The following is a 24,667-nucleotide window of genomic DNA, read 5'->3' on the forward strand; positions in this document are numbered from 1 at the left end:
CACTTTGTCACACTGGGGTATCAGCATAAACATTTGTCTGGTTGAAAACAGAAGTTTTGGTTCCACAACCAAGACATTTTTTTCTATGAACAGCTTAGTTGAGAAACAAACTATTTGAGATGGGAGGCGAGGTTTGACTGTATTTCATTGCTTGTTTATTTACAGCTTGTACTAGGTACCAAGGAGCAGCCATGATCCAGACAGACATCATTCCTATCCTCATGAAGGCTATAGTCAGGGAGCAAAGCATTGCATAAATAGCTACAGGAATTTTAGTTACAATACGGGTTAATGCTATGAAGGAAAAAAGGGAAGGGGTATAGTGAAATGTAAACTTGGGCTAGGATAAGGAAGTGGCCTTTGAAGAAAGCTTGAAAAAAATTAGGGTGCCTTTAGGTGTGGATCCTGAAGTGGGAAGAAGTGTAATAAGTTCAAGTAACTGAAAAAAGCCATTGAATCTGGAAGGAACAAGAAAGAAAAGTGGAATGTGTTATACAGGCGCCAGAATACTCAGGATTTTGTAGCCTTCAAAAAGTCTTTTTTGTTTTAAATCCTCACCTGAAGACAATTTTTTTCCATTAATTTTCAGAGAGAGTAGAAGGGAGGGCAGGAGAGGGGAGAGAGAGAGAAACATTGATGTGAGAGGGACACATTGACTGGTTGCCTCATGCTTCCTGATCAAGGATGGAGAGATAACCAAAACTCAGTTATTAGTCCTTGAGTGGGAATCAAACTTGAGACCCTTGGTGGGTGGGCTGATGCTCTAACCACTGAAAACACCAGGCAGGGCTTTCAAATAAGCCTTTTAATCTTAAATACATTTTTCTATCTCTTTCCTAGTTTTTATCCAAAGAATTGTTGGTATATAGTTTTTTTTCTATAATATAGTCACCCTTTATGGATATTCTAACATGAAAAATATGATATTTTTATTTTCAATCATTCATTTGTTTTCTTTTCTCATCTCCCCACCCATCATTTTTATAAATTGTGACAGCTAAGACTATTGTACAGAAGCAGTGGTAATGACTGTCCTTGTTCTTATCTCCGAGTTTAAAGAGAATCCTTCTAAGAATTCCCCATTTATAATGGCATTGGTTATATTTCTTTTAAGTTAAAGGAAGATCTTTATGATTTCTTTTTGGCATATATGAATTGCCAGCATTGCTAGGCTTGGGCTTTGGGACTATTAAGAAAAATAAGGGTGTCCTAGCTGGTTTGGCTCAGTGCATAGATGGTTGGCCTGCAAAATGAAGGGTCTCAGGTTCAATTCCTGTCAAGGGCACATGCCCGGGTTACAGGATCAATCCTCAGTAGGGGCCATGCAAGAGGCAGCCAATCAATGATTCTCTCTCATCATTGATGTTTCTCTCTCTCTCTCTCTCTCTTCTCTCTTTCTCTCTCTTCCTCTAAGAAATCAGTAAAAACATATTAAAAAATAAAAGAAAAATAAGGGTTACTTGAACACAAACACTGTTATGCCAGTAAAATTTATCTGATAACATAGCCCAGATATCTAAGTGACTAATGGGTGTGTAGGTTACACAGGTGAATTTTGGCCATTCTAATATATGTGTGGTCTATTTCAGGCTATTGTGGACAAAAATTAAACAATTGTTGTCTAGCCGAAACCGGTTTGGCTCAGTGGATAGAGCGTCGGCCTGCGGACTGAAGGGTCCCGGGTTCGATTCCGGTCAAGGGCATGTACCTGGGTTGCGGGCACATCCCCAGTGGGGAGTGTGCAGGAGGCAGCTGATCGATGTTTCTCTCTCATCGATGTTTCTGACTCTCTATCTCTCTCCTTTCCTCTCTGTAAAAAATCAATAAAATATAAAAAAAAAAAAAAAAAAAAAAACAATTGTTGTCTTGAAGTCCTTTCCATTTTAAGCATTTTTCTTTCATTTTAATATGTTTAACTCAACCATCCTTTGTTTTATCTTATGCCTGTTGAGTGAGTTGCTGGTCATTTGTTTGGTTCACTTGTAATTAAGACAAGCTGTGGTAAGACAAATGGAAAGGCATGCTAGGATAGAACTTGAGAGAAATTTTATTTTTTTCTTGTTTCTTTCTCTCTGCCTTTCTTTTATTTTCTTGAGCTTGAGGATGTTTGATATTGAAAATGAAGAATGATGAATTTTAAAGTTGATCTTAATTTCATTTTCAAGATGAGCCAGTTTTCACTTGTATTTTTCCTTTGTAAATTAAATTATAGAAGGGACATCGCCTAAGTGGCATGTGATCATCTCATTTATTGCATTGAAGAGTAACTTTTCTATCTCCACAGAAACATAAAATCACACATCTGGACATAATTCACCAGGGAAGTATTGAGAGTGAAGAAGTTTGAGATCCTGCTGAGGTGTTTAAACAGCTAGGACCATACAAGTGGCCCAAAGATTTAGAGATGGCATTGACTAATAGCGAAGATAACTGGTGTGAAGAAGACATTGCAGAGCTACTGGAAAGAATGGAGAATAACCTTCCACCCAATGACAAGCACACATTCAAAACAACCCAGTCACAGATGGACTGGGGAAAAGTAGCTTTTAAAGATTATTCTGGAGAAATGTGCAAACTCAAGTGGTTAGGGGTTTCTTATAAATTGAGAAAGATTCGCACTATGAAAGAATTAGTCTTGGAAGCTAAAGAACATGTTAAAAATTCCTACAAAAGCAAAATGTCCAAGAAACATCCAGAAATGCCCAAGCAGCCCGTGACTCCTTACCTTCGCTTCTTCAAGGAGAAGCGGCCTTTGTATGCCCAAATGTACCCCAAACTCACCAACAAGGAGCTGACCAAGGTCATGTCTGAGAAATACAAGGAGCTCCCAGAGGAGGAGAAGATGAAATATATTCAAGATTTCCAGAAGGAGAGACAGGAGTATCAGGAGAAACTGGCTCAGTTCAGGAAAGACTGCTCTGAGCTAGTGCAGGACTCCAAGCCATCTGTTGTCCCAAAAAGAAGCCCATCCAGAGGCCCCAAGAAATTTCAGGGAAATGAGAAAGATGTGATGTCTTTCACAGAAAACGCTTTTTCAGAAGAGATAAAATTCCATGGAGAGCCCGAGAAGCCCCCCATGAATGAATACCATAAGTTCCACCAGGATATGTGGTCAAGTAGGGAGCTGCAAGGCCTGCCTCTGAGGGAGCGCATGGTGGAGATTAGCAGACGCTGGCAGCGGATCCCAAGGAGCCAGAGGGAGCATTATAGGAAGCAGGCTGAGGAGCTGCAGAAACAGTACAAGGTGGACCTGGAGCACTGGCTCAAGAGCCTGTCTCCTGAGGAGTACGCTGCCTACAGAGAGAGGACTTATGGGAAGCATAAGAACATGAACATGCGTGGAGGCCCGGACCCCAAGATCATCAGGACAGATGTGCAGTCTCTACCATCAGGGACTATGCAAGGAGGGCTTCCACAGGAGCAGGAGCTGCAGGCTCCAGAGATTAAGTCATCAGGGACTTCGCAGGGATCTGAAGAAAAGAAGGAACATGGGGGAAAGGCAGAAGGCATTGTATCTTCAGACTCCAGCAGTGAAGATGAAGATGTAGATATAGAATGTGAGGACAGCAACTCCAGCCTCTGACTCACTCCAACTGAGCTATGTTCACTTCTAAATGGTGAGATAGAGAACTTTCCAACCATAGTCCTTGGCACTGACACCAAATTAAGGGGCTATTCTCTCTGTCCCTTTTCATTTTTGTCTGTCTCTCCTTCCTTCCACAAAAGAAAATAGGTCAAGTTGGAAAGAAGAAATCTTTTGTAGGACATCTGGCTCTCCTCTATACCTCAAATCTACCCTCCAGAGAAACTCCATGGAATTAATGCTCTTGAAATAAACAATGAGATGACCAGGCTCTGGAGGGTACACTCGATTGGACTGAGTTTTCTGAGGTGAGAAGCTTTATTTTCAACTTGTATCTGATCGAGGCAGTAGGGACTCCCCTGATGCAATGACCTGCACTTTTTCTCTGTGAAACTGTCTCTCAGGACTCTTGTACTGGAACTGGTGTGGGGAAGATCTGATTTATTGGAGATAGGATAATTGCCTTTAAGAAAATTTTGGGGGCTCTAGCTGGTTTGGCTCAGTGGATGGAGTATAGGCCTGCAGACTCAAGGGTCCTGAGTTAGAGTCCAGTCATGGCCACATGCCTGGTTGTGGGCTTGATCCCCAGTAGGGGGCATGCAAGAGGCAGCCGATCAATGATTCTCTCTCATCCTTGATGTTTCTATCTGTCTCCCTCTCTGAAATCAATAAAAATATATTTATAAGAAGAAAATATAAAAGTTTTTTGTGTGTTTTTTTTTAGATTAATTTATAAAGTTGGGGAAAAATAAATTGTCAAGCCCCTGATACCTGTCTCCCTTCTCTCTGAAGTAAGTATTGGTCTTCCCTGACTTGTGAGGGGATGGAGCTTGTGGGCAGCACGATTTCTATATGTATATTCATCTCTTACATTTTTCTTGCCGGTTTCAAAAATTGGCAATTAAATTTTTAAAAGTCCCCCCTTTCATTCCAATTAAGTGCTCATTAAAGTCAGTCCCCTTTGACTCTTGGCTCCAATTTTCCAGGCACTGTCTGATTTTATTCTGGTTTCTGCCCCAAACCCTTCCTAATGCTCTATGTACAAATGAATCACATATCCCTCCCCCTCCCCCCTTTTTTTTGGTTAATCCTCACTCAAGGATATTTTTCCATTGGTTTTTAGAGAGAGTAGAAGGGAGGAAAACATTTATGTAAAAGAGACACACGGATTGGTTGCCTCCCACACGTGTGCTATCAGAGGCCAGGGATCAATCCTACAACCAAGTATGTGCACTTGACCGGAACTAAACCTGCAACCCTTCAGTCCATGGGCTGACATTCTATCCACTGAGCCAAACTGGCCAGGGTGCACTTGTGTTCATATATGGAAGCAGTCAGGACTTGAGAGTTTATCTTATTTCTTGATGTCTTAGTAAAATAGTTCATTATGTGTCTTATAAGTGTACAATTACAGTATTAGAAAATAATAACAGTTTTCACACCTCTGCTTGTGAACCATGCTTTTAAATCATACATTTTCAGCATCTACTGCTCTGTGAGCCTTATCCTAGTTGCATGGGCTACAGAGATGAGAGTTATAGTTCCAGTCTAAGCAGGAAGGAAAGGACCAGGAAGTATAATCAGTAAGAGGCAGGAAAGTACAAATACTGGGCAAATACAGACTAAAATTCTGAATTTTCTACTACAATCAGATGGCATTGGTTAAAATAAGCATCTGTTCACTTATCCATTTCCTCATTGTACATGATGAACTGGGAATAAAATTACAATCAGAAGATTTTATGCTTCTAAAAGGCCTGTTTCCCAGTTGATTCACAAGCAAACAAACAAAAAACTAGGTTGATTTCTTCCTTTCTGCCAAATGTGGATGCCACCTTTTCCACCTCATAGCATTCTCACTCTCCCCTTCTTTTCTTGCAGCTACTCTTTCAACCAAGTGCAGAGGATCACTATCTCTTCCTGGCCCCATCCTCTCCAAATGACTGCCTGCTCTGTGCAGGTCCAGAGCCCAGGAGGAAATTGAGGACCCTGGTACCACCTGCCACTCCCTTCCTACTCCCTCTTGGGTCTTCTGGCCTGCTCTGGCCGCTCTCCCCAGATCCCTTGACTTAAGGAGGCCTCTGAAGCCTTCCTGTTGAGCAGGAGCCAACTCGGAAAAAATCATGCAGGGCTGTCACATGGGAGCATCAGCAGAGCAAGGAGGTCCCACTAGAGCCCCAGAAGCCCCTGAAGTTCTGGTCTGGACCCAGGGCTCCTCTCCCCCTCTAGGCCATGCATCCTTGAGTCAAGTCCAATAGTCCTGAGCCTCCAGGGGCCCCCACAGACTGCAAAAGCAGATCCATTTTTTGTTTTAATATATTTTATTAATTTTTTACAGAGAGGAAGGGAGAGGAATACAGAGTTAGGAACATCGATGAGAGGGAAACATCGATCAGCTGCTTCCGGCACACTCTGTACTGGGGATGTGACCGCAACCAAGGTACATGCCCTTGACTGGTATCGAACCTGGGACCCTTGAGTCTGCAGGCAGACACTCTATCCACTGAGCCAAACTGGTTAGGGCCAGATCCGGTTTTTATGCAGACACTTGTAGCACCTCAATTCTGAGGCAGTCTCTCTCTCTTTTAACATCTTCATTGTTGAGAATGTTACAGATGTCTCTTCTCCCCCACCCCTCATTGCCCTCCTCCACCCAATTCCTGCCCTGCCTCAGGCCTTCATCACTCTTCTGTCTGTGTCCATAGATAATGCATATAAATTATTTAATCTCTACCCACCTTTGCTCCTCCGTCCCTCTGAGATTCCTTAGTCTGTTCCATGTTTCCATGACTGTGGTTCTATTCTATTCATTAGTTCATTTTGCATATTAGATTCCTTGTTGGTTTTTTTTTTTAGGTTCAATTGTTGATAGATATGTATTTATTGTCATTTTATACTTTTTTCCAGCCTAAAGATTATTGAAGTAATTTTTCTGTGTAGGGACAACTCTTAGAATACAACTGGGATTCATCTTGTTATAAGTAATGGTTTCCTTGAGCTGATATACAGTAATATTTATTTTAAAATTTTAAGTGCCAAACTTCCTAATTAATGTACAGAGATGGAATTGCTATTATAATTGTTACCATTTTATTTTCATTTCTATATGAAGCATCAATAAATTATACCACTCTTGAGGTGCTTATTGTTCATATTTTTAATCTTTTTTCTTCTTATTCTTCCTCTTCTTCTTCGAAGACCCTTAAACATACTATGTAATTCTGATTTGATGGCAATGAACTCCTTTAGCTTTTTCTTGTCTGTGAAGCTGTTTATCTGACCTTCAATTCTAAATGATAGAATTGCTGGGTAGATTAATCTTGATAGTAGGTCCTTGTTTTTCATCATTTTGAATATTTCTTGCCACTCCCTTCAAGCCTGCGATATTTTTTGTCCTGCAACTTTTCTGTTGAGAAATCAGCTGACATCCCTATGGGCACTCCCTGACAGGTAACTAATTGCTTTTCCCTTACTGCTTTTAAGATTCTCTCTTCATATTTAACCTTTGGCAATGAGTGTAGTCTCCTGAGGAGCCTCGGGATTCCTTGGCACCACCAGTCTCTTCTACACCTGGAAAACCTCTCATTTTACTCCCTAAAGTCCATCCTGGTCCCTGGGTCATGGCTGCTCCTGAAAATTTCCAGGGCTAGTGGAGCATAAGGGCTTTCCTCAGCTCCTCTTGAGAGCCTGTCTTTGGGCAATGGGAGCTGTTTCCTCTCACAAGTCCCAGGAACTAGTGTCTGAGGTGTTACACCTAGAAGAGTTGGGTTCTCTGTTCCTCTGGCCCCACCTACAGGTAACTCCCCTGCAGGACAGCTTAGGGAAATGGGGATTTCTCTGGTTTGCTCCAAGGTCAACAGAGGGCCCTGCTCCCCATCTAGGCCTTGAACTGGATTTGTTGGAGCAGGGATTCCTCTAGTGCAGTGATGGCGAACCTTTTGAGCTCGGTGTGTCAGCATTTTGAAAAACCCTAACTTAACTCTAGTGCCGTGTCACATACAGAAATTTTTTTGATATTTGCAACCATAGTAAAACAAAGATTTATACTTTTGATATTTATTTTATATATTTAAATGCCATTTAACAAAGAAAAATTAACCAAAAAAATGAGTTCGCGTGTCACCTCTGACACATGTGTCATAGGTTTGCCATCACTGCAGGTAGATACTGAAAACAGGGACAGTATAACCTCTTGAACTTGGCCACCACCTGCTCTGGACCACAAGCTTATTCCCTTGAGCCAGATTTCAGAGATGCAGGGGCCCAGGGACTAACTCCATCTTTATATACTAAATATTTTCCAGTAGAGTGACTTGTACATATAATCAAATATTTTTCCAAAAAAAGAAACAAAGCTAAATTAAACAATATGATTTACATTTTACAAAGGTAACCAGAAATAGTAACAGGGAAATTCATATGTCTAAATTATAATATGAAATAAAAACAATGCAGAAATCAATTCTTGAGAAGTCTAGTTTTTATGTAAAAAGAAAAAAAAACAACTTGAAGTATTATCAGTCTCCTTAGATATCTAGAAGTTAACTTTATTCCACAAGAACTAAATAATAGAATGATACAGATCAGCATTTTTATACTGAAAGATTATTTACATATTACTTGCAAATAACAACCATAATAACTGTCCAACCACAGATAGTTCCAGCCACCTAACCTCTTTTCAGTAATCGCCAGGTGGTCTGTCCATCCTCAGGTTGGGTTGGGTGAACCCTAAACTTTGGATGAGATGAATGGCAGTTGACAATGCTGAAATTCTGGACCACAAATCAGGTCATGGCCCTGGGTGGTTGCTTACCTCCTGGCCCCTCACTTCTGCAACAACCAGAAAGGACTATGGAATCTCAGCCACAGCAGAGCCGCTGTGTGTACATGTACATGTGTGTGTGTGGAGGGGGGCATGTTGGGATAGACAAGCTAGAATCCCTTCCCTCCCCCTCTCTCCCACACTACCTAGGATTGTTGTGTGTTTTTGTTAATGTTTTAATAAAACAAAAAGGCCCATAGACAGGGAGAAAATATTTTCAATACATATATCTGATAAAGGATTTGCATCCAAGAACTCTTATAATTCCAAATAAAGACATAAAAACCCAATGATCATTGAAAAATGTAGAAGAATTGAGTAGGCACTTACTTCACTAAAGATATATGGATGGCTACTAAGGACATTGTTTTAGCCTATTTGAACTTCTATATATAACAAAAAGACTGTAGACTGTGTTGTTTATAAAAAAACATCAATATATTTCTCACAGTTCTGGGGTCTGAATAGTCCGAGGTCAATATGTTGGCTGATTCAGTTTCTGGGGAAGGCCTATTTCCTGGTTTATATACAGCTGTCTTCTCCCTCTGTCTTTACCTATTAGAATAGGTGAGAGAGCTTCCTGGAGTCTCTTTAATAAGGGCACTAATCCTACTCATGAGAGCTCCACCCTCATATGCTCATCACCTCCCAAAGGCCCTACTTTAAATGAGATTACCTTAATGATTAGATTTTAACATATGAATTTTGTGAGGACACAATTATCCAGTCTATACCATACAGGAAAAGAAGCTCAATGTCCTTTGTAGTACATATGGAAATTAAAACTGCAATGAGGGCTATGAATTGTATGATTACATGAAATGATATTTCTAAAAAGGCAAAATTTTAGAGACAGAAAGTTGATTAATAGTTGCCTAGAGGTGGGGAGTGCATTAGAGCTTGACATTGAAAGACGATGATGGATCTTTTTTGAAGGCTGCAAGTATTCTAAAAGTGGCTGTGATGATGGTTGCACAAAACAAATTTAATAACTGTGGCGAGCCGGCATGGCCATGGCATACTCAGTCCCAGGGCGTCTTATGTGCCATGCCAGCTCAGCCTGGTAAAGTGACCCTGAGTCGGGGGGGAGGCAGGGCGGGGGGCGGTTGGAAGGATTGAGAAAAGACAGACAAGAGAATGAAAGCTTAGTCTCAGTGGGACGCTGCTCCCTGCTGAGGAGACAGCGCCAGAGCCCACAAGCCATGTCTTTACTTTATAGCAGATGCCACGAGGCGTGATCAAGCTGTTTACAGCATTCTCATGAGATTCAACCCTACTCAACTACATGCACCTGAACTCTATCACAAGGCACGTGGGGCTACATGTTTGGACCATAGGTTCAAGCTTACAACTATAGCTGTTGGCTATAATTGTGCTGGGAGGGCCCTGCCCTCCAGCTGGGACTTGCATGTGGCAATGAGAGGACACTGTCCTTTCATTAGTCCGAGGCTTGAACCTGGCCAAAACACTGTACCCGCGCCCCATAAATAAAAATTTATTAAAGTCATCAAACTGTACATATTAAACGGGTGAAGTTATAGTATGCAAATTTTACCTCAGATAAGCTGGCAAAATCACTATGGGCTCCCCAAAGCTTTTTGTTCATGGGGTTATGTCAGGCCATGCCACATTCAAAGTTAAACTGAAAAAAAATATTTTAAATAATTTAAAATAACATTTATAAAACCACCTAGAAATTCAAAGGGCAAATAAAGTAAAAATATGACTTCACAGATCCACAGGGTTCTCAGAAGCACACTTTGAGAACCCTTGCAGTGAGGGCACATTTCCTGATCACCTACTGGCTTTGAGGACAGCACAGGGAAGGAAAGGCTACAAAGGAGGGGCTGCCTGGACCCCCACACATCTGGCCAGTACCCTGTTGCTTGATGTCCTGAGCTCTGAAAACCAAGGACTATGCATAGCAGCCATCCTGCTGCCCTCCCATAGCTGTATGGGCCAAAGGGCTACAAAGCTATCACTCCCTTCTCCCTGCTGCAGACTGCAAAAAGCTGCAGCAGCAGGTCCACGGCCTGAACTTCCATCCTTGTGTTATTGAAAGTTGTTTTTTCAATTGTCCATTCTTGTACAACCGTCATCTTTAATGAACATTGAGTTAAATTGGAGATTTTGAGAGTATGGTCCTGGAACCACCACCACCAGCAGCTTATAATTTGCCAGCTATGCCAGCTCTCCAGCCCCAGACGCACTGAGTGAAGAATCTCTGTGGTTGAGGCACAGCCACCTGTGTTCTAACAAGACCAGGAGCTAGTGTCTGAGGCAGCCGTGGGCCCGTTTGAAATGAATAAAACTAAAAAAAAAAAAAAGACCGTACCCTTTTATGTAATGATGTTTACTTTGAATTTATATTAGTTCACACGAACACGCCATCCATGCTTTTGTTCCGGCCCTCTGGTCCAGTTTAAGAACCCATTGTGGCCCTCGAGTCAAAAAGTTTGCCCACCCCTGGGAGGAGTTGCCCCTGCAAGAGCTGGGTTCTCTGTTCCTCTGGCTCCCCCTACAGGTAACTCCCCTGCAGGGCAGTCTCAGGGAAATGGGGATTTCTCTGGTTTGCTCCAAGGACACCAGAGGGCACTGCTCCCCATCTGGGCCTTGAACTGGGTTTCTTAGAGTAAGGACCCCACTGTAGCTAGATGCTGGAATCAGGGACAGATCCTAACCTCTTAAACTTGGCAGCAACCTACCCTGGACCACAGGTTCATTGCCCCTGAGCTAGATTTCAGAGATGCATGTTTCTTTCGATGGCTCCTCTGGGATCCAGGGACTAATTTCGCCTTGATATACTCAATATTTTCCAGTAGATGGACTTGGACATAGTATAACAAAATATTTTTTCAAAAATACCCAAGAACTTAAGGTGGTTTGGCTCAGTGAATAGAGCATTGGATTGTGAACTGAGTTAGTCTGGGACAGGAGTCCTCAAACTTTTTAAACAGGGGGCCAGTTCACTGTCCCTCAGACTGTTGGAGGTCCGGACTATAGTTTAAAAAAAAAAAAAAAAAAAAAAAAAAAAAAAACTATGAACAAATTCCTGTGCACACTGCACATATCTTATTTTGAAGTAAAAAAAAACAAAACGGGAACAAATACAATATTTGTATTTGCATGTGGCCCGCGGGCAGTAGTTTGAGGACCCCTGGTCTGGGATGTGATTCAGGTCAAGGGCACTTACCTGGGATGCTAGCTCCTTCCAGGCCAGGGCCCTGGTTGGGACCCATGCAGAAGGCAACCAAGTGATGTGTTCTCTCACATAGATATTTTTCTGTCTTTCTCTTTCTCTTCCACTCTCTCTAAAAATCATGGAAAAAATATCCTTGTGACTCTATAAAAAAATAAATGCAAAAGTATCCTCAGGAGAGGGTTAAAAAGAAAAAAACAAACACAGCAACTTGAATTATTACCATTATCCTTAGATATCAAGAACAAAAGATAGATAGAGAAACCAAGATGGCGGCATAGGTAAACACGGGAGTTTGCTGCCTCGAACAACCACTTCAAAAATACAACTAAAAGACGGAACGGACATCATCCAAAACCACAGGAAAGCTGGCTGAGTGGAAGTTCTACAACTAGGAGGAAAGAGAAAAGCATACCGAGGCTCAGAGGAGGCACAGTGCTGAAGTGAAATACTAAGGTTCGGAGTGCATGCGGAGCTGGCTGGAGGCTGAGGGTGCGGTTGTCGTTTTCAATCGGGAGGGAGTCTCAGGCTCTGAGCTCCAGTTCTGGGCAAGTCTCTAGGGGCCCAGACTCATACGGGAGAAGCGGGACTGTCTGGCATCGCTCAGAACCCTAGGGCAGCTTTCTCTCCCCGTGGGGCTTGCAGCGACTACTGGGACACTGAGAAGCAGAGCCTCTGAGGGCAAGACTGAGAGCAGCCATAATTGCTAACCCCGCCCTGTTGATCCCATGGGACCCGCCCCGCCCAAGCCCTGCAGGGAGGCTTTTGCTGGATAGCCTCAGGCAAAGCTAGATTAGCACCTCCCTAGAGATCCAGGAGCCAGGAAGCCCAGAGGTCAGAATGGGACCATCCAGCTTGCAGCTCCGTGGAACCATAAAAGACACACTCAGGGGGCAGACTCAGAGAGCACCAAAGCCCCATCGAAGCAAGTCTAGCCCCACACAGCTGATTCTCACAGCCAATTGGCCTGGAGGTCAATTCCTCACAGTGATAACTACAACAATCAAGGCTTAACCACAACAAGACTGTGCACAAAGCCCACAAGGGGGTGTACCAAGAGTGTCTACCTCAGGTAATTGGGACACTTAGCACAGAAAGGCACTCTATCGACACAGCGAAGCATAAAAATGCCAAGACAAAGAAACAGGACACAAACAACAGAATTGGAGGAAAGCAAACTGTTGGATATAGAGTTCAAAACCACGCTTTTAAGGTTTTTAAAGAACTGTTTAGAAGCCGCCGATAAATTGAGTAAGGCCCTCGAAAAGACTGGTGAGACCGCAGATAAATGTAGTGAGATCCCTGAAAAGACTGGTAAGACCGCCGATAAATGTAGTGAGATCCCTGAAAAGACTGGTAAGACCGCCGATAAATGTAGTGAGATCCTCAAGAAATCTAATGAGACCCTCGATGTTGTGATAAAGGACCAACTAGAAATTAAGCATACACTGACTGAAATAAAGAATATTATATAGACTCCCAACAGCAGATCAGAGGGTCGCAAGGATCAAGTCAAAGATTTGAAATACAAAGAAGCAAAAAACACCCAACCGGAAAAGCAAAATGAAAAAAGAATCCGAAAATATGAAGATAGTGTAAGGAGCCTCTGGGACAGCTTCAAGCGTACCAACATCCAAATTATAGGGGTGCCAGAAGATGAGAGAGAGCAAGATACTGAAAAGGGACCCATGGTTTTTCATATCAGTTGCTCTAGGTAATATGTGACATTTTATGAAGTATATACCTATGTTACTTTCACAAAAGTAAAACCTATAAATTGTCATTTCTAGATCAGCATCATGATCTAAGGTCTAAGAAGATATAGCTCAACTTTTCTTTCCTTTAAGCAGTGACCTTGAGTTAATGTAAGATATGGTAACCCAGGCAGCTACATTGGATTTAGAATCCCAGTAAATCACAATTTCATTCTTTACTCATCACCTACTACCTAAAACTATTGATAGATTTAAAAGGCTTTTGGGAGGTGATTCGATAATGAGACTGAAGCCCTCGAGAATTGGATTAATGCACTTAGGAATGAGAATCCAGAAAGCTCCCTCACCTCTACTAATTGGTCAAGACTGAAGGAGAAGGCAGCTGTGTATAAAACAGGAAATAGGTCTTCCCCAGAAACTAAATCAGCCAGCATCTTGACCTTGGACTTTTCAGCCCCCAGAACTGTGAGAAATACATTGATGTTGATTATAATCCACCCAGCCTACAGTCTTTTTGTTATAGAAGTACAAACAGGCTAACGCAGAATTAGTCCTGGAAGCTAAGGAACATGTTAAAAATTCTTACAAAAGCAAAAAAACTTAGGAAACACCCAGACATGCCAAGCAGTCCCTGACTCCTTACCTTCCCTTCTTCAAGGAGAAGTGGCCCTTATATTCCCAAATGTACCCCAAACTCAAGAATCAGGAACTGACCAAGGTCATGTCTGAGAAAGGCAAGGAGCTCCCAGAGGACATGAAGCTGAAATATATTCAAGATTTCCAGAAGGAGAAACAGAAGTTTCAGGAGAAACTGGATCAGTTCAGAAAAGATCGCCATGAGCAAGTGCAGAACTCCAAGACATCTGTTGTCCACAAAAGGAACCCAAACAGAGCCCCCAAGAAATTTCAGGTAAAAGGGAACGAAGTGAAGTCTTCCCCAGAACACGATTTTTTGGAGGAGATAAAATTCCATGGAGAGCCCGAGAAGCCCCCCATGAACAAATACCAGAAGTTCCACCAGGATATGTGGTCGAATAGGGGGCTGCAAGGCCTGCCCCTGAGGGAGCGCATGGTGGAGATTAGCAGACGCTGGCAGCGCATCCCAAGGAGCCAGAGGGAGCATTATAGGAAGCAGGCTGAGGAGCTGCAGAAACAGTACAAGGTGGACCTGGAGCACTGGCTCAAGTGTCTGTCTCCTGAGGAGTACTTGCCTACAGAGAGAGAACCTCTGGGAAGCGGAAGAACATGAGAATGCGTGGAGGGCCAGACCCCAAGATCATCAGGACAGATGTGCAGTCTCCACCAGCAAGGCCTCTGCCAGGAGGGCTTGCACAGAACCAGGGCCACAGGCTCCCAGGATGGCATCTTCAGAGACAAATGGGTACTGTTCTCATTGCTCACGGGGATCTGAAGAAAAGAAGGAACATGGGGGAAAGGCCAAAGGCAGCAGCTCCTCAGACTCCAGCAGTAGCGATGAAGATGACAGCAGCTCCAGCTCATCTTCCTCGGGGACACCTCTGACTCAGACTCCAACTGAGCTTTGTGCATTCCTAGGTGGTGGGACAGAGAACTTCCCAACAGAAGTCTTTGGCATCTATGTAAATTGAAGGACTCTTGTCCTTGTCCCTTTTTATTGATTTGCTTCTTCCTTCCTTTCCCCTATTCCTCCTCAATACAGAGTAGGATGGGTTGGGAAGCAGGGAACTGGAACAGTATTCTCAATATCAGGTCCACACACCTGGGAAGAGAGAATTCTCCTGGGAGAAGAAATATATCTGAGCCTTTATTGGGTCCCCCTACACCATCAGTACCACTCCCCCTAGGAGCCCCAAGCAATGAAGGATCTTGAAACAAACAGTGAGATGATTGGGCAGCTGTGAGGAGCACACTGCACTGGACTGTGTATTTCTGAATAAAGAAGTTTTCCTTTCCTCATTTTCTGTCTGCCAAAGGATGTCTGGGGGCACCATGAGCCTGTGACTTCTACATTCTCTGCAAGAACTCTACCTCTGGACTCTTGCACTACATTTGCTGTGAGAAATGAGTTCACCATTCTTTTTTTTTTTTTTTTTTCGCTTAAAGTATTACAAAGGGTATTACATAAGTGTCCTTTTTTCCCCCCCGCCCTTGACAAACCCCTACCCTCCCTTACCCCCCAGTGTCTTATGTCCATTAGTTATGCTTATATGCATGCATACAAGTCCTTCGGTTGATCTCTTACTCCCCTCCCTCCTGCCCCCCAACTCTCTCTGGCCTTCCCACTGCAGTTTGACAATCAGTTTGAGGCAGCTCTGCCTCTGTATCTATTATTGTTCAAAAGTTTGTAATGGTCTTTATTATCCATGAATGAGTGAGATCATGTGGTATTTTTCCTTCATTGACTGGCTTGTTTCACTTAGCATAATGCTCTCCAGTTCCATCCATGCTGTTGCAAATGGTAGTAGTTCCTTCTTTTTAACAGCAGCATAGTATTCCATCGTGTAGTTGTACCACAGTTTTCTAATCCATTCATCTACTGATGGGCACCTAGGCTGTTTCCAGATCTTAGCTATGGTGAATTGTGCTGCTATGAACATCTGGGTGCATATATCCTTTCTGATTGGTGTTTCTGGTTTCTTGGGATATATTCCTAGAAGTGGGATCACAGGGTCAAATGGGAGTTCCATTTCCAATTTTTTGAGGAACCTCCATACTGCCTTCCATAGTGGCTGCACCAGTCTGCATTCCCACCAGCAGTGCACAAGTGTTCCTTTTTCTCCACATCCTCTCCAGCACTTGTCGTTTGTTGATTTGTTGATGATGGCCATTCTGACAGGTGTGAGATGGTACCTCATTGTTGTTTTGATTTGCATCTCTCGGATGATTAGTGACTTTGAGCATGTTTTTATATGTCTCTTGGCTTTCTGAATGTCCTCTTTTGAAAGGTGTCTATTTAGATCCTTTGCCCATTTTTTGATTGGATTGTTTATCTTCTTTTTGTTAAGTTGTATGAGTTCCCTATAAATTTTGGAGATTAAGCCCTTATCAGATATGACGTTGGCAAATATGTTTTCCCACGAGGTGGGTTTTCTTGTTGTTTTGTTGATGGTTTCTTTTGCTGTGCAGAAGCTTTTTATTTTGATGTAGTCCCATTTGTTCATTTTCTCTTTAGTTTCAACTGCCCTAGGAGCTGTATCAGTGAAGAAATTGTTTTGGCATATGTCTGAGATTTTGTTGCCTTTGTATTCTTCTAGAATTTTTATGGTTTCCTGTCGTACATTTAAGTCCTTTATCCATTTTGAGTTTATTCTTGTGTATGGTGTAAGTTGGTGCTCTAGTTTCATTTTCTTGCATATGTCTGTCCAATTTTCCCAACACCATTTATTGAAGAGACTATCTTGGCTCCATTGTATGTTCATGCCTCCTTTGTCAAAAATTAATTGAGCATATTGGTTCGGGCTAATTTCTGGACTCTCTATTCTATTCCACTGATCTATATGTCTGTTCCTGTGCCAGTACCAGGCAGTTTTGAGAACAGTGGCTTTGTAATACAGCTTGATATCTGGCATTGAGATCCCACCTACTTTGTTCTTTCTCAGGATCGTTGCAGCTATTCGGGGTCTTTTTTTATTCCAGATGAATTTTTGGAGAGTTCGTTCTAGATCTTTGAAGAAGGCCATTGGTATTTTAATGGGAAGTGCGTTGAATGTATAGATTGCTTTGGGTAGTATGGACATTTTAATGATGTTGATTCTACCAATCCAAGAACATGGTATGTTCTTCCATCTGTTTATGTCTTCCTCTATCTCTTTTTTCAACGTCCTGTAGTTTTCTGAGTAGAGGTCTTTAACCTCTTTAGTTAAGTTTATTCCTAGGTATCTTAATTTTTTTGGTGCGATGGTAAATGGGATTGTTTTTCTGATCTCCCTTTCTGAAAGTTCACTATTGGTGTATAGAAATGCCTCAGATTTCTTGGGGTTAATTTTGCATCCTGCTACATTGCCAAATTCATGTATTAAGTCTAGTAGCTTTTTGATGGAGTCTCTAGGGTTTTGTATGTATAATATCATGTCATCTGCAAATAAGGACAGTTTTACTTCCTCTTTTCCAATTTGGATGCCTTTTATTTCTTCTTCTTGCCTAATTGCAATGGCTAATACTTCCAGTACTATGTTGAACAGGAGTGGTGAGAGTGGGCATCCCTGTCTTGTTCCTGTTCTTAGGGGAAATGGTGTTAGTTTTTGTCCATTGAGTATGATGTTGGCTGTGGGCCTGTCATATATGGCTTTTATTATGTTGAGGTATGATCCTTCTATTCCCACCTTTCTGAGAGTTTTTATCAAAAATGGGTGTTGGAGTTTGTCGAATGCTTTTTCTGCATCAATTGATATGACCATGTGGTTTTTTTCTTTCAATTTGTTTATGTGATGTATCACATTTATTGATTTACGGATGTTGTACCATCCTTGCATCTCTGGGATAAATCCTACTTGGTCATGGTGTATGATCCTTCTGATGTACTGCTGGATCCGATTTGCTAAGATTTTGTTGAGGATTTTGGCATCTATGTTCATGAGGGATATTGGCCTGTAATTCTCTTTCATTGTGATGTCTTTACCTGGTTTTGGTATTAGGGTGATGCTGGCTTCATAGAATGAGCTTGGAAGCGTTCCTTCCTCTTGAATTTTTTGTAGTAGTCTGAGGAGGGTAGGTTTTAGTTCTTCCTTGAATGTTTGGTAGAACTCCCCTGTGAAGCCGTCTGGCCCTGGGCTTTTGTTTGCTGGAAGCTTTCTGATGACTGCTTCAATTTCTTCCATAGTTATTGGCCTATTGAGGTTTTTAGATTCTTCCTGATTGAGTTTTGGAATGTTGTATTTTTCTAGGAATTTGTCCATTTCCTCCAGGTTGTCTAGTTTGTTGGAGTAGAGTTGTCCATAGTATTGTTTAACAATCATTTGTATTTCTGTGTAATCATTTGTATTTCGCCTCTATCATTTCTGATTTGGTTTATTTGGGACCTCTCTCTTTGCTTCTTGGTGAGCCTGGCTAGGGGTTTGTCAATCTTGTTTATCCTTTCAAAGAACCAGCTCTTGGTTTCATTGATTTTCTGTATTGTTTTTTTGGTCTCTATTTCATTGATTTCTGCTCTAATCTTTATTATCTCCTTCCTTCTGCTCACTCTGGGGTTTTCTTGTTGCTCTCTTTCTAATTCTTTGAGTTGTAGAGTTAGATGATTGACTACCATTTTTTCTTGTTTTTTGAGATAGGCCTGTAGAGCTATAAACTTTCCTCTCAGGACTGCTTTCATTGTGTCCCAGAGGTTTTGGATTGTTGTGTTTTCATTGTCATTAGTGTCCAGGATGTTTTTAATTTCTTCTTTGATGTCATCGGTAACCCAATCAATATTTAATAACATGCTATTCAGCTTCCAAGTGTTTGAGTATTTTGGGTTGTTTTTATTGTAGTTTATTTCTAACATTATGCCATCGTGGTCTGCGAAGAAGCTTTTTATGATTTCAATCATCTTGAATTTGTGGAGACTTTGCTTGTGACCCAATATGTGGTCTATTTTTGAATATGTCCCATGAGCACCTGAGAGGAATGTATATTCCGCAGCTGTGGGGTGAAGTGTTCTGAAGATGTCAATTAAGTCCATCTGATCTAGTGAGTCATTTAGGGTTGCTGTTTCTTTGCTGAGTTTTTGTCTAGCGGATTTATCCAGTGATGTCAGTGGTGTATTAAAGTCCCCTACTATGATTGTATTGTTGTCGATCTCTCCCCTGATATCTTCCAGAAGTTTTCTTATGTATGTGGGTGCTCCTGCATTGGGTGCATATATGTTTACCAGGGTTATATCTTCTTGTTGTATTGATCCCTTTAGTATTATGAAGTGGCCTTCCTTATCTCTGGTTATGGCCTTCACTTTGAGATGTATTTTGTCAGATATAAGTATTGCTACCCCAGCTTTCTTTTCCTTTCCATTTGCGTGAAAGATATTTTTCCACCCCTTCACTTTCAGTCTGTGTGAGTCCCTTCTAATGAGGTGGGTCTCTTGTAGACAGCAGATGTATGGGTCATGTTTTTTTATCCATTCAGCCACTCGATGTCTTTTGGTTGGAGCATTTAGTCCATTTACATTTAAAGTTATTATTGAAAGGTACTTGTTTGTAGCCATTTCTTTTTTTGTGTGTGTGTGTGGCTGTTTTCTTTCTGAGCTTGATATTTCTTCTTTTTACACCAGTCCCTTTAGCATTTCTTGCATGGTTGGCTTGGTGGTGATAAACTCCCTTAGCCCTTTTTTGTCTGTGAAGCTTCTTATTTCCCCTTCAATTTTGAATGATAGCCTTGCTGGATAGAGTATTCTTGGATTCAGTCCTTTGCTTTGCATCACTTTGTAGATTTCCGTCCATTCTTTTCTGGCCTGATGTGTTTCTGTTGAGAAATCATTTGATAATCTAATGGGAGATCCCTTGTATGTTACTTTCCGTCTCTCTCTTGCAGCCTGTAAGATTCTCTCTTTATCCTGAACATTTGCCATGGTAATTATGATGTGTCTTGGTGTGGGTCTTTTCGGGTTCACCTTGTTTGGGACTCTCTGGGCTTGTGTGACTTTTTTCTTCCCCACCTCAGGGAAGTTTTCTGATATTATTTCTTCGAATAGGTTTTCTAATCCATGTTCATCTTTCTGTTGTTCTGGCACCCCTATTATTCGTATGTTGTTTCGTTTCATGTTGTCCCAAAGCTCCCTTAGGCTCTCCTCCTGTCTTTTAATTTTTTTCTCCATTTGCCGTACAGTTTGAGTGTGTTTTGCTTCCTTGTCTTCTAATTCACTGATTCGGTCCTCCGCTTCTCCCAGTCTACTGTTGATACTTTCAATGGAGTTTTTTATTGAAGCTATGTCACTCTTCATTTCTTCTTGGGACTTACTTAAGTTGTTGATTTTTTCATCTGTTTCTTCTAGCTTCTTGCATAAGTAGTTGAGTTTTTCATCTGTTTCTTCTTGCTTCTTGAACATCTGGTGCATGTACTCTAGGAACCTTATTCTGAATTCTTTTTCCGTCATGTTGCATATCTCTGTCTCACTTAGCTGCTTTTCTGGCGAGTCCTCCTTTTCTTTCCTTTGGGGGTTTCTTTGCCTACCCATGTTTGATCTCGCTGACATATGTAGATGTTGAGATGTTCAGTGGCTGCTCCCTGGGTGGCAGGGGCTCCTTGGGTTGTGGTTGCTGCTCAGACGGTTGCGGTAGCAGCTGCTTTCCAGTTGGCAGCAGCTCCTCTGGTGGGTGTTGTTCACAGCTGTGTTGGCTCTTCTGGCTGGTGGGGGGAGGCTTCACGTACAGCTGCTGTTCCACAGACAGAGGGTGTGGTGATCAGGAGGCTGTGGTGATCAGGAGGCTGCCGTGATCAGGGGGCTGCTGTTGCTTGGATCTGCGGTCTGGGAAACGCTCCTCTCTTACCAGCACTGCATGGTCTGGGAAACGCTCCTCTCTTATGGGCACTGCATGGTCTGATCAGTTCCTCAGGATGCCCCCTTTAGTCTCAGTTCTCCGCAATCACAAAATCCAAATCTCAAATCTCCTGGCGCCAGCAAACCCGCGGAACTCCTTACCCCGGTCAGGGTCTGTGTCTATCCCAAGAGACGCGGCTGTCTGCCATGCGGTCTCCCTCCGACCCTCTGGGCTCAGGTCTGGCAAACTTTCCTGCCCAGATCCCTGGTTTTTAACCTTTCCAGGGGAGGTCCGCCCTTCCCGGCTGCAAACCGTCTCACCAGCTGAGTAAATTTGCCAATTCGGGGTGGGTGTTATTAGTTTCAGCTGCTTACTCCGTTTGCTCCGGGACAAGACCTGGGCCGCGTCTGCCTATATCGCCGCCATCTTGCTTCTCAAATCGAGTTCACCATTCTTAATGTGAGAGTGGGCAACATCATGTAGCAGGCAATATTTATACATGAATATTTAAGTCTGACATCTCTATGAGACTTTCTTACTAATTTCAAATAAAATTATATTTCCTAAGGTTAGCTATTTCATTTGAAGAGGGCCTCCTCCGAATAAATGTTTTATAATTAGGAACACTGCTGCTCCAAGTAGTATCTGCATTTGTTCTTGGCAAAACCTAAATTCCTTCCTGTTGCTGCAGGTTTAAGTGAATCTCTTATTTCATTTTCAGGGTTGATGGATGTATGAGTGAATATATGAATGAAAAGATAGATAGATAGATAGATAGATAGATAGATCGATAGATAGAAATACAAAGATACCTGGATAGCCCTGGCTGCTATCCTAGGTGGTTAGAGCATTGGCCTTCACTCCACAGGGTCTTGAGTTCAATTCCTGATCAAGAGCACCTACCTGGGTAGCATGTTTGATCCCTTCCCCCAGTTGGGGTGTGTTTGGGAGTCAACCAACTGATTTGTCTCTCACATAGGTTTTTCTCTCTCTAAAAATCAATGGGAAAAAAATATACTCGGGTGAGGATTAACAAAAGAAAAATAAGATGCATAGATAGATACATAGAAAGAAATAGACGTGTAAATATGCACTATTTTGGGGATGGTGGGACTCACAAGCATTCAGACCTTAGCACTCATCTTCACTTCACTGTGCTTTATTGTCCTAAATGATTTACATTTTTTAGAAAAATGGGCTCTAGCCAGTTTGGCCCAGTGAATAGAGCATCAGCCTTTGGACCAAAGTGTCCCGAGTTTGATTCCGGTCAAGGGCATGTACCTTGGTTGCAGGCCCAGACCTGGTCACCGCTCCTGCAGAAGGCAACCAATCCATGTGTTTCTCTCGCATCGATGTTTCTCTCTGTATTTTCCTCTCTCTTCCACTCTTTCTAAAAGTCAATGGAAAAAATATCCTAGTGAGGATAAACAACAAGAACAAAAAAATGGAATAAAGATAGAATTTGAAAACTTTCCTAGGATTAGCCATTTGGAAAAAATAATTGTGATAAAGCAATGCTTATTTAAGAAATTAAATTCTGGCCGAAACCGGTTTGACTCAGTGGATAGAGCGTCGGCCTGTGGACTGAAGGGTCCCAGGTTCGATTCTGGTCAAGGGCATGTACCTGGGTTGCGGGTACATCCCCAGTGGGAGATGTGCAGGAGGTGGCTGATTGACGTTTCTCTCTCATCAATGTTTCTAGCTCTCTATCTCTCTCCCTTCCTCTCTGTAAAAAATCAATAAAATATTTTTTTAAAAAAGAAATTAAATTGTGTCATATTCCTTTCAAATCCCCTAAAACCTTGCCACATAATAATATCCGCCCCCGAAAAATCAATGTTTATAGGCATAATTAAAATAAATACATTTATTTATTACTCAGAATGAATCCTTCCTATGAACTGCATGTAGCTCTGTGCTGTGACTTTAAAACTGCTTCCCGCCATTCCCAAGAATGACCTGAGTTTTCTGGGCTAATGCTCAAGGTGTAAAGGGAAGAGACATTGGTCCGTGACTCAGAGATGAGTCTTCAGCAAAGGAATGGACATATATGAGTCAGTTAAGTGCACTGAACCTAACCTGTAGAATCTGTAAAATTATGATTCCCAAACTATTAATTATTTTTCCAAATCTAATGATAGAAATTGGGTGTTACATTTTGCATTTTAAGGCTTTGAGATTGTTCCTATATGTAATCCTTAAAAGGCCAGGCCCTACTGAATTTTCAGCATTGTAAGACAGGCTGCTGTTATGAGAAGGCCAAATTGTTTTGGGGTTGTTTTCTTTTAATATGCTTTTATTGATTTTTAGAGAGAGAGGATGGGAGAGGTCTAGAGAGATAGAAACATGGGAAAGGAAGGAACATCCTCTCTCAGCTAACTGCCTCTTGCATGTCCCCTACTGGGGATCTTCAGAACCCAGACACATGCACTGACCGGGCTGGGAATGGAACCGGCAACCTCTTGGTTCCTAGTTTGATGCTCAACCGCTGAGCCACACCAGCCCGCCAGGCTAAAGAGTTTCAACAAACAGATCCATGAGTCGCCAGCCCTCTCTGTGCCTGTGCCTTTTGCCGTGTGACTTTGCTGTCCCTCCCATCAGGAAGCAGAGTACACCTCCCAACCTCTTGATTCTGAGTGTGGCCATCTGATTTGTTTTAGCCGATGGGATAACCATGGATGTGATGCAAGAGGAGGCTTGAAAATCTGGGCTTGCTCTGTTGTGCTTCTGCCATCACAAGGAGGATGGGTCCAGCTAGCCCACTGCCCCAGGAGGAGGAAGAGGAGGGTCACCCAGAGCAGAGCCCAGTCACCCAGCCAGCCCAGCCTAAACCAGCTGCCTCCAAGCCCAATCCCCAGGCATATGAGTAATCCCAGTCAAGATCACATGTTGGCCAACCTAGCCAAAGCCTTCAGGCACCTGAGAAATAAATGTGCAGTGTTGTGTGACACTAGCTAACTGCCACATACCAATTTTGTGACACTAGCTAACTGCCACCGTTCAGTAAAAAAATTTTGAAGAAAAGAGTGAATTTGGCTTCTTGGAAAATGTTAATTCTCCTAGATATTAAAAGAGTTATTTATTGAATCAAATAATGGAAAGGTGCCTTACCCCCAATATATAAGCTACATAGCCATTGGGGCTCATTTTTTAACATTATAAAAGTGATATTGGTGAAATAGAATACTCCTAAAATGAATGAAAATCTTTTTTTTACTACAGTGATGCATATCCATTTGAAAGTATATATTTGTGCAACAAGAGGCAGGCAGAGAATAATCAACATCTGACAGTGCTTCATCTGTGGGTTCTACACTGTATCAAAACTAGTCTTGCTTTATTCATTTATTTAACTTGTAGCTCAGAAGGAACAATATGCATATTGCACACAGTTCCACTGAATATACAGACATCAAACTTACTTACTTTTTCAATCCACAGATCCTAATCACATATTCTTTTGCATATTTTAAGGAAGGCTCGCTAACCATCTATTGTAGTTATCTAAGCATAGTTGGAAGCATAAAAAAAAACTGGTTAAAGTTAAATTTCTACAAATGGGAAGTAAATTTGGTAGTAAATTGTGTAAGAAATGGTCCGATTGGCTCACCAGTTTGAAAATTGAAAGAAAATAATAGGATTAAAATTTTATTTTGTCATCTATTAACATAATTCTGATTATAAATGCAGCACACTAATTCTTAGAATGAATCCGAACAGAATCCAATTTTGGTTGGTATTTTTGTTTAACTATATTTTCTGACAAAATTACTAGATGTTAAACGGAGTGTGGTATCCTAAATTGGATCCAGGGACATCAAAGTGCATTATAACAAAAAATTGGTGAAATCTGAATAAAATTTGCAGCTTAGTTAATAATATGCAGACATCTTAGTTTTAACAGAAAACTGGTGAGGG

General features: G+C 41.9%; 1 protein-coding gene and 1 pseudogene across 1 annotated transcript; both read left to right on the forward strand.

Annotated features, from left to right (window-relative positions):
- The first annotated feature begins 2,398 nt into the window (after nt 1-2,398).
- On the forward strand, nt 2,399-3,583 carry LOC139018469 (upstream-binding factor 1-like protein 1). The gene has a single exon (XM_070427052.1). It carries the CDS (start codon nt 2,405-2,407, stop codon nt 3,581-3,583), a length of 1,179 nt encoding a protein of 392 aa, XP_070283153.1. The 5' UTR covers nt 2,399-2,404.
- Nucleotides 3,584-7,283: 3,700 nt separating this feature from the next.
- LOC139018470 (upstream-binding factor 1-like protein 1) lies at nt 7,284-15,202 on the forward strand (annotated as a pseudogene).
- The last annotated feature ends 9,465 nt before the right edge of the window (nt 15,203-24,667 follow it).

This window comes from Myotis yumanensis, unplaced genomic scaffold (genome assembly GCF_028538775.1).
Source record: "Myotis yumanensis isolate MYYU_CA2020_CCGP unplaced genomic scaffold, mMyoYum1.0.hap1 SCAF_10, whole genome shotgun sequence".
Lineage (NCBI taxonomy): Eukaryota > Metazoa > Chordata > Mammalia > Chiroptera > Vespertilionidae > Myotis > Myotis yumanensis.